The 9,600-nt window shown below is 46.6% G+C and overlaps 1 protein-coding gene across 1 annotated transcript in view; it reads right to left on the minus strand.

Annotated features, from left to right (window-relative positions):
* Positions 1-482: 482 nt before the first annotated feature.
* Positions 483-9,600, minus strand: part of LOC115541877 (tumor necrosis factor receptor superfamily member 10A-like) — a 21,645-nt gene continuing 12,527 nt past the window's right edge. Inside the window, 11 exon segments of the mRNA XM_030353782.1 lie at positions 483-935; positions 937-1,181; positions 1,829-1,866; positions 2,270-2,433; positions 2,436-2,561; positions 3,420-3,466; positions 3,566-3,655; positions 4,240-4,376; positions 4,769-4,880; positions 7,642-7,770; positions 8,883-9,060. Coding sequence (XP_030209642.1) covers positions 879-935; positions 937-1,181; positions 1,829-1,866; positions 2,270-2,433; positions 2,436-2,561; positions 3,420-3,466; positions 3,566-3,655; positions 4,240-4,376; positions 4,769-4,880; positions 7,642-7,770; positions 8,883-9,060 — 1,323 coding nt within the window. The 3' untranslated portion in view covers positions 483-878.

Raw genomic sequence — 9,600 nt, forward strand, 5'->3', positions numbered from 1 at the left:
CCCAATACATTCCTACTCCTCTCCGACGGCATTGTGCTTATAAGACACATAAAATGTATTTTTCCTTTACAGAGCAGTTTAAATCTATGTAGCTATGAGTATAACGTAACTGTAGCTCTACATGACTACATGTGCCTTGGGGATCAGTGCATCAGGAAGGCACAGTTTCAGTGGCACTGCTAACACCACTTCTGCAAACCAGTGTTTTCATTTATATATCTATATATAAATCTCCTTGCCTCTCTACAGCGTATGGCTCTGCTCCAGGTGGAGTACCGGGGAGCTACACACTGACCGGGAGACCTCTGAGCTTGGATGGCTTCTTCACCTCTTAACAAGTCTTTACGGCCATCCCTTGAACCGAACACATTGATGATCTGACTTCCTTCGAATTAACGATTGTGTGTGTGTGCATGTGTGTGTGTATGCGTGTGTGCGCGTGTGTCTGTGTGTGTGTGTGTGTCTGTCTGCGTGTCTGTCTGTGTCTGAGTCTACTACGAAATTAATCACTTCTGTTCTTTGACGCCGTCTGCTCACAAATCCTTTTTTTTTCTTTTCATTTCCGCTGTTAAGCCAGGACAACGCGAAGCGTAGTCAACAACCTTCGAGAAACAAAGATCAGTTTTGACTCATCCTTCCCCCCTTGTTTTCGTGTGGCTTTCATTTTCTCATAAAAAACAAACTAATTACTGGCTTTTCAAAAAAAAAAAACACACAGCCTTCATCATGAGCCACGTGGAGGTAAGCCGGTCTTCCCCCCCATCCCTGAAATAGATAACGTCAACAAACAGAGTCCATGTGCTTTAGGTCTGCTCCTCATAGGTCCTCTGTAGTCTCGCGGTTCTACTTCATGCGTATCCCTCCGCCCCGTGCGGCGGTCAGGGCGTGGCGGCGTGCTGGTAGTAGCCCTTCTGCAGGGCGGCGCAGGCGATGCTCATCGGCGGATCGCCGCTGGTCCATGCTCAGCAGGGCGTCCAGCAGGTTGTTGATGTCCGCCTTGAGGCCCTCCCGCTGCATCCAGCTCTTCAGCAGGTCGTACACCTTGTCCCCCGGGGGTGCGCCCTCGGCCAGCCGGATGTGGTTGTCGCTGACCCCGATGAGCCGGAAGAACTTGTTGTGGATCCGCACGTCCAGGTACTCGTCGAAGAGGTCGAAACTCTTCCTCAAAGACTTCTCCGACCCTGGGGAGAGGAAGGGAGGGAAGGAAAAAGGTTAAACATGGGTAACGTTGGGTTGTTGTTACAGACTCTTCCGATGTGATCCTCAAACACTTGTTTGAGGATTTGTTATCCAATAGGTATGTTGTACCGATATCCTCGGTAATGAAAGGATACACTCAACTACAACATGTTAAAGTCATGACGAAAAATGGATATTAAACGCAGTGGGGACAATTCCAAACAAAAACAGCATGATTCTGATCGAGAAAATGGGTCAAAACTGTATTTCCTTCAGCGAGATAAGATTAGCAAGATCACTCTTTTGTTTCTGTTCTATTTGAGAGAAGTGAACCCAAATCAACACAACCAGTTCCCTCTCCTCTCCCCTGCACTCCAACCCTCTCCGGCACTAGTGTGAACACATGCCCTGAAGGCTGTGAGGTGGCTGACAGTCATAAGATCAATCTATGATCCAGATAGTATGGGGAAGCGACCTTATGGAGTCTGAGTTTGTTACTCAATTGTGGATGTTACGAACAGAGACAGACCACGCAGGGGGGTGTCAACAGCTGTGGTTTATGCGGTTGATTTGTAAGTGTTGGTGTGAAAGCTCACATAACACCACCGATGTGAAGCTGAAAAACAACAACAACTCTGGGGACACTTACCTAAGAGTGGCAGCAAGCGCATCTGCAAACGGATCATTCTGGAACATAGAAAATAAGAAATAATGTTAGCCAAGTGTTGAGGCTCAGAATAAGAGCATTGTATTGTCGGTTACGGGCTAGGGCTGCCATGATGACATTAATGACCTGCATGTTGATTAAACCTACCTAGTTCAAACTGTTTCAAAGCTTTGTCTAGAGACATGCATACTGCAGAGTCAATTATTTGTGCACATTTCAAAGCGGTCGTTGACAGCACAAAGTTATTTGCTTCATTTGCCCCAACGTCACACAAAGACACACGAGTTAAGGACAATCTTAAGTTTTTCAAATTTCTATTCTCCCTCTCCCCCTCCCCCTCTCCCTCTCTCTCTCTCCCTTCCTCCCTCTCTCTCCCTCTCTCTCCCTCCCTCTCTCCCTCTCACCATGGCAGTGGGCAGTAGCGTCTGGGTGGGGGTGGGGCTGGGGTGCGGGGAGCTCCTGGAGGAGGAGTTCGAGGAGGAGGGCGAGGCGGTGACGGTGGGCAGGGCCGAGAGGCTGGTCTGGGAAGAGCTGGTGGTGTTGGGCAGGCTGTCCCCCAGGCCGCGGTCCTCGTCCTCCCCGGGGGGCAGGCCTTGCTCATGCCCGCCTGGGTCTCCTGCAGCAGCGGGCGGGACTCGGGCCGGGGGTCCTCGCCGCCCTCCAGGCCGGCGTTCTGGTCGTTCTGCCGCTCCTCCGCCGTGGCGCCACTCTCGTCCTGATGAAGGGAGGGAGGGAGACGCTGGCTCAACGCACGCTCTATGTTCTATTCAACTTCTATTAAACTTTGAACGAGACAGGACGCCGTCACAAGACTCATTGCATCACAATGGCCGAAAGTGAAACTGTCTAACAATAACAAATGCCGAAAGGAGAAATTGTGGGAAATATTTGAGCTTGAGTGTTTTACTCTTGAGTTTATTTAAGCCATTTCACTGTCAAACTCATCACCGGAGTAAAGTAGAGAAAAGTAGATTGGACTTTACTGATCTTCCGGTTGATGTAGGAATCTTTAGCTAAACACCTTTGTATAATATCTAAATTAATATCGTTAAAAAGAATGACGGTTTTATTAGAAAGTGAAACCATTATGTTTAAACATTTATGCCATGCATCCCTGCAGATGCATTACATGGCATCTATTGCTTCAAAAAGGTTCATTATTTGTTGAAGACTAAAAATAGACTGTTGGTATGTAAGGAAGCATTGAATGGAAAGTAGGTTCTCGGTTTAGTGGAAAATATTGCGTGGATACACTTTTTTCTGAAAGCTTGCCATTTTTAAATGCTATTTAAGGGTTAAGGCATTTTAAGGAAGCTGTGGCATTATTACATGAAAACTTCTTGATGTTTTCTTTACTCCCAATGTTGAGGAGTATATTATCTTTGAGGACTTGTTTCCAAAAGATGGACATTAGTAAATGCCAATTTAATTTGACTATTTCCATATTTCGGCTTTTATTTGTTGTCGAAATCTGGAGACTACACTATTGAACCAATACATATATATAATCCTTGATCAAAGCTCTAAAAATTATACCATAATGCTGAAATGACAAGCAGTCCCAAATACTCACAATGGGGATCTTCACGATTTCACTCGACTCACACAGCGGTTTAGAGCCTGCATCACAGACAAGAGAACACTGTTAGAAATTGCGTTGGCTTGAAGTCATATCTCATAAAAGCTGAATGAAGATCTACAAAAGGGGGTCCTACTCACAGGGTCTCTCGCAAGAAGAGCGCCGCTTGATCAAGAACCACACCAACAATCCGCAGAAGATCAGAACCAGGATGAGGACGATGGGGATCGCTGAAAGAACGGCCGAAGTCATTCCGATGTTCAAGCACAAATGTGGATCAAATGTTGCTTCGCTTTTGCAGCGTAACACAGAAAACACATACAATGAAATTGTGTTTTAACAGAGCAAAGCACACACATTGTAGATGTTGCGAGGCTGTCGTATTTCCCTTTCCGAGTCATAGGAATCGTTTAATTCACATTATCTGCTCATTGTGAGCTCCAACATGGCCATGTGCTTTGCGCTTAGCGCAAAGTCATACCAACAACAACAATAAAGATAACATTATCAATACAAACTATTGTGAAATAACTAACGTGGAAGGTTAACCTGGAAGGTTCGCCAAACGAGCGCTTGGAACATGAAGCAGACAGCGTTAAGGCCCAATCCCATTTCTACCCCTTACCCCTTCCCCTTACCCCTCCCCCTTGTTTTGAAGGGGTAAGGGGTAAGGGTAAGGGGTAAGGGTGAGGGGAAGGCGTAAGGGGTAGAAATGGGATTGTGCCTTTACCCCTACCCCTTACCCCTTCAAAACAAGGGGGAGGGGTAAGGGGAAGGGGTAAGTGGTAGGAATAGGATTGGGCCTAGGTGTTACCTATGAGCTCAGGGGAGCCGGGAGCCGGTGTGGGCAGGAGGGGCGGGGACAGCTCCGTGGTGGATGGGAACCGCTTCCTGCACACCGTGTTGGAGAACGCAGTGCACTTCTGCACCTCCTCATCACCCGCCTTACACCTGACGGAGAAACACAGAGATCGGCTTCATATCAACACCTGCAAGGACCACTGGTGGATCGGAAACATTTAAAAAATCCCTGGTTTCAGTTAAAAATGACAAATAAACCAGGAGAAGTACAAAAAACAAACAACAAACAAAAGGTTACACTTTACAATAAGGATTCATTCATAACAATAAGGGTAAATTCATTAACCATTAATCAACATTCGGTAGTAACAGTTAATTAATATTTTACTAAAGGTCTAGTAATCATTTATAAATGGTGTCAAAGTTAACTCAGGTATTCTTTGTATGTTATTTATATTTAATTATTTAGGGTTAGGGTTGACCCTTACCCACAACCCTAACCCCTTTGCTCATGCTATATAACAATGCTCAACGTCTCGTACCTGGCACAGCGCTTGCAGACCTCACAGGCCTGGTCGGGGACGCAGAAGGATCCGGGTTTGCACTGACACTTGGTATCTGTGGTGCTGGTGCAGGAGACTGTCGCCATCTCATCTGTGGGTGGGGCAGACATAGAAATACAGGGTGATTATTACCATTCAGGGAGAGAGAGCAATGCCACCAAATCCTCCACACTGATTCCCTCGAAAGTGAGAGACCCTGTTTCCCCGCTTTTCATTTTTGTCTCTCTGCTTTTTAGTTTTTCACCTATTTTCATGTGTTGCCCTCACACACACACACACACACACACACACACACACACACACACACACACCACACACACACACACACACACACACACACACACACACACACACACACACAGAGGATGGTCGGTGAGGCGTGTGAGCGAGAGAGATAGAGAGAAGCGTTAAACTAGGTGGAATGTGAGAGTACTCCCAGTGGAAGTTGCTGCTGTGGATTTCTACCAAAGTCCAACACTGGTTTACTCAGGCATTGAGTGCCGTAGTTAAACATTATTCTATGGAGCGCTTCTAAAAGTATAACAACATCACTGGCTCTGGGTGAAGAAGAACAAAATCCCCCCAAAAACCCAACTACAGATCCCCGATTCCTTTACAACCAATGCTTTCATCTCATGCTCACAGAATCACTCACTACAATACGAGATGATTAGTGTTTTCTTTCATGGAGGGGTCTTTCGAACTCCCTTAATAATCATTCAACACCAAGACATCCTTGCCCTCATCTGAACTTTATGTGCAGCCGTGCTATGGCTGCTGCTGCATGGCTGATGTAACAGTGATGCCTGCGTTCCTGGGGTTCCTGTTTATCTAGCACCAATGCTATGTTAGCCTTGGAAGGTGATAATGTAATGCAGGCTCAACCTTTGTGTTGGCCCACTTGTGTGTTTGCTTATCCTATTCAAGTTATCTTAAAGATCCCTCGCCGTAGAGAACAGCTTGAAGTGGAACAGGGCCTTATAACATTATTGCATGAACAAATGAAATGCAGAGTGGGTAAATGGATATTGCTGTGCAGGTTAACTTTAACGTAGGAAATGACAGAACCATACAAGCTAGAGGAAAGACCTTGTAAGAGTCTAATACGATTTTAAGTAAAACCTTAAAATCAAAAAGTATCCACTAAAATCATTCTTTAATTTATTTTTAGGGGGATGGCTTAGCTCAGGAGGTAGAGCAGGTTGAGAACCGGAAGGTTGCTAGTTCGATCCCCAACTCGAGTTGTCCCTGAGCAAGATACCTAACCCTAACTGCTCCAGACAAGCTGGCTGTCGCCTTGCATGGTTGACTCTGCTGTTCGGTGTGTGAATGTTTGTATGGCGCTTTGAATAAAGGTGTCTGTTAAATGCCCTAAATGTACATATTCTTTGGTAATTGTTGCAAATGGCTAAGCTTAAATTCTCTCCTCTCTCTCTCTCTCTCTCTCTCTCTCTCTCTCTCTCTCTCTCTCTCTCTCTCTCCCCCCCTCTCTCTCTCTCTCTCTCTCTCTCTCTCTCTCTCTCTCTCTCTCCCCCCCTCTCTCTCTCTCTCTCTCTCTCTCTCTCTCTCTCTCTCTCTCTCTCCCCCCCCTCTCTCTCTCTCTCTCTCTCTCTCTCTCTCTCTCTCTCTCTCCTCTCTCTCTCTCCTCTCTCTCTCTCCCTCTCTCTCTCTCTCTCTCTCTGCATCTTTTCCATTGAAATAATTGTTCACACATCGGAGTTCAGGCAATTCTGCAAAAGGTTTGCAGAAACTGGCTCAGTTTTCAAAGAGGGACATTACTCGGGAAAGAAGTTTGAGATTTGATCTTGAATTCAAAAGGCTGAATTCCGTACAGATTTGTGAATATACGTTTCCTTTTCTTACGCTTTTCCTTTCAAACTGTGACACAGTTTTGGGAGCATCGCTGGCCTATAGAAACCACCAGCCTCTAGAGAGGAAAAGCTTCAATTCAAAATAAACCTGAGCTCCTTGTGACCATAAAGTAATTATCACAACAGAAGCCTATTTGATCTACTGCGTGTCTTTTTTCTCTCCCCCTCCCTCTTGGCCTCTCCCCCTCCAAGAACTACACGGTCACAAACAACAAATAAAGTGCAACGCACCGGTAATTTGAGCTAATTAGAGCAAGAGGCTCAGTGTTCTACCATTTAAAAGTCCTCTTACGTTAAGCCCTTCAAACGCCCTATTCAATGGAACAGTGCCACGGCGTAAATAAAAGATACACTTTAGGACCCACGCAACAAAATGGAGCCTCTTTTTAACTCTCTTTTTCTTTTTTTTGTGGACTCAATGAATACCCACAAAGCCCTTCCCTATGTAACCGTAGTCTCTTCTGTTCCAGGGGCCTTGTGTCTTTCACAGCCGTACAAAGACGGCCTCTGAGGGGAGACAATAACACAACAGCCACACCTAGGCTCCAGCCAGGTAGTCAGGTAGAGTCAGACACACGGGCACATCTCTGGGGACGGCCAGTGCACTCCGATTCGTTGAATGAAGAAAAAAAGGGGGGAAAAAAACGACAGAAAGACCCGCCCTCCTCTGTGTGGCTGTAACACTATATGATAAGATGGGTGAAACAGCCACCGAAAAGAAAAAGCACAGAGGCATGTAAAGGATATCTTTGGTAACTCAATATTAATACCCTCCCAATTGATCCTCATAAAAAAATAAGGTTGTGGAAAGAAATGAAAAAGCAAATCGTACTAACATGACAGTGCACAAAAATAAAATCTCAGTGTTCACCCACTTGTGCACGGTTCTTTACTCGATTAGCGATAAGGCCTCGGGGCCAGGGCAGGTGTTTAGACACCGGAGCCCCGGCAGGGAGCAGCGTAAGCGGAGCGGCTCATTACCTGAGCGGCAGTGGGTGCAGGGCAGGCAGCGGTTCATCCCGTTGGAGTGCTCCGTGTACGTCATCCCGTGGCACGGCTTACACAGCCCCACCTCCAGCTCCCGGGAGCAGGCCTGGTGCACGTAGGTACCTGGTGGCGCACGCACACACACGCACACACACACACACACACACACACACACACACACACACACACACACACACACACACACACACACACACACACACACACACATACACAAAATTCAAAACCCAAGTCTTCCCAAGGCACATTACATTTGTGTGATGATGTGAGGGTTGAGAAAATAAATCACAGTGATATGATAACCAAGGTCTTCATAAAGCATAACAACAACAAATCATTGTTAAGATGTGAGAGCCGACATAAGGAATTCAGAGTCAGACTGCAGAAATGTCATAAATGAGGTCCTTAAAAAGTACAATGACAAAACATCTGCGTTGAAACAGCCCTGTCGCTGAATAATTCCGAGGAAGGACTCTAAATTGTACAAACGGAGGTCCTCCATATGTGGAACAACAACAAGATGTGTTCAAGTATTTGTTTATTATGACACAAACACACACAGTCAAACAGCGTGCTAACTGCAGTTCTCACAACACCTGGTAGCAATAAGTCGTGTTCAGATGTTAACAGAACTGACACCATAAAAAGCATCAGTCTGGCTGCAGAGTGGTGATAATTTGGGTCCTCAGTAGGCATGATAAATCTGTCTCTTCAAATTCAGAACAGGCCCGACCCAGGAAATGCAGAAAAGTATTATTCAAGTCTCCAGTCCATAACAACAATCAGCTGTGTTAGGATAAAAACAAGAAGTCATTCACTCCCCTTATGTTGGCAATTAAGGCCACTATGTGATATCGCATAATAGGCAACAACGCTTCAGTTAGAAATAGGATGCAACAATATGAACTGAAATTCTGTGTTAAAATGCAGACATGCGACTTCTCACATCCTCATTGTTGATCAAATAATCCTGTTTGTTGAAAATAATTAAAAACAAGAGTGCCACAGGAAGTACACACAGTCACGCCACCTGTTGCAAACACACCTCGTTACCGCTCTTTAACGGAACCCGGTTCGACTCCCAGTCCAACGACACTTGGTTCTATGAACGTTGATCTCGGTGAGGATTGGCCTGTGATCCACCCCACTGTGTATGTGTGTGCGCGTGTGCATGCATGCGTGCATGTGCGTGCGTTCCACACTATGTGCTTGCTCACCGGCATCACAGTTGAGGCAGCAGAGGCCTTGGTGCTGGTACTGCTGGTTCTCCACGCAGGTCTTGAGGCGGCGCAGGGTCCGGTTGGCGTAGTCGTCCCCAGACCACTGGGCCGCGGGGCCGAGCCCGGCCGCCCGCCCGGCCGCCACCTGCACACAGGAGAGCCAGGCCACCGCAACCTGGGGGGCACGGGGGGAGAGGGGGGGACGTCAGGATAATACTATCTCACTGATCTGGAGAACTGATGATGGATGGAGTCATGAGAGAGACAGAGAGACAGAGAGACAGAGAGAGAGTGAGAGAGAGAGAGAGAGAGGGGAGAGAGAGAGAGAGAGAGAGAGAGAGAGAGAGAGAGAGAGACAGAGAGACAGAGAGAGAGAGACAGAGAGCGCTACACAATTTAGTACATCTCATAGGACACCATGTGTGAGCAATCCAAGGTTTAATTCAAAGCATCTGATTTAAACAGCTGTCGTGGGAAAGCAAAAGGGGTGAGCTGTCCAACCCTGTCAGATCTAGAGGTAAGGCAAGCCTTTATTAGCAGTAGACAGACACACACACACACACACACACACACACACACACGGAGACTGCATGTTCGTCGACCACTAGAGGCAACACTAGCTCAAAATGAAACAATTCAGGTAAACGTATTGCATCGACTTGTCAGGTCGTTCCACCACAGTATCTAGCAGGCCACCTGTCGCCCCCCCCCCATC

Source organism: Gadus morhua, chromosome 4 (genome assembly GCF_902167405.1).
Source record: "Gadus morhua chromosome 4, gadMor3.0, whole genome shotgun sequence".
Classification (NCBI taxonomy): Eukaryota; Metazoa; Chordata; class Actinopteri; order Gadiformes; family Gadidae; genus Gadus; species Gadus morhua.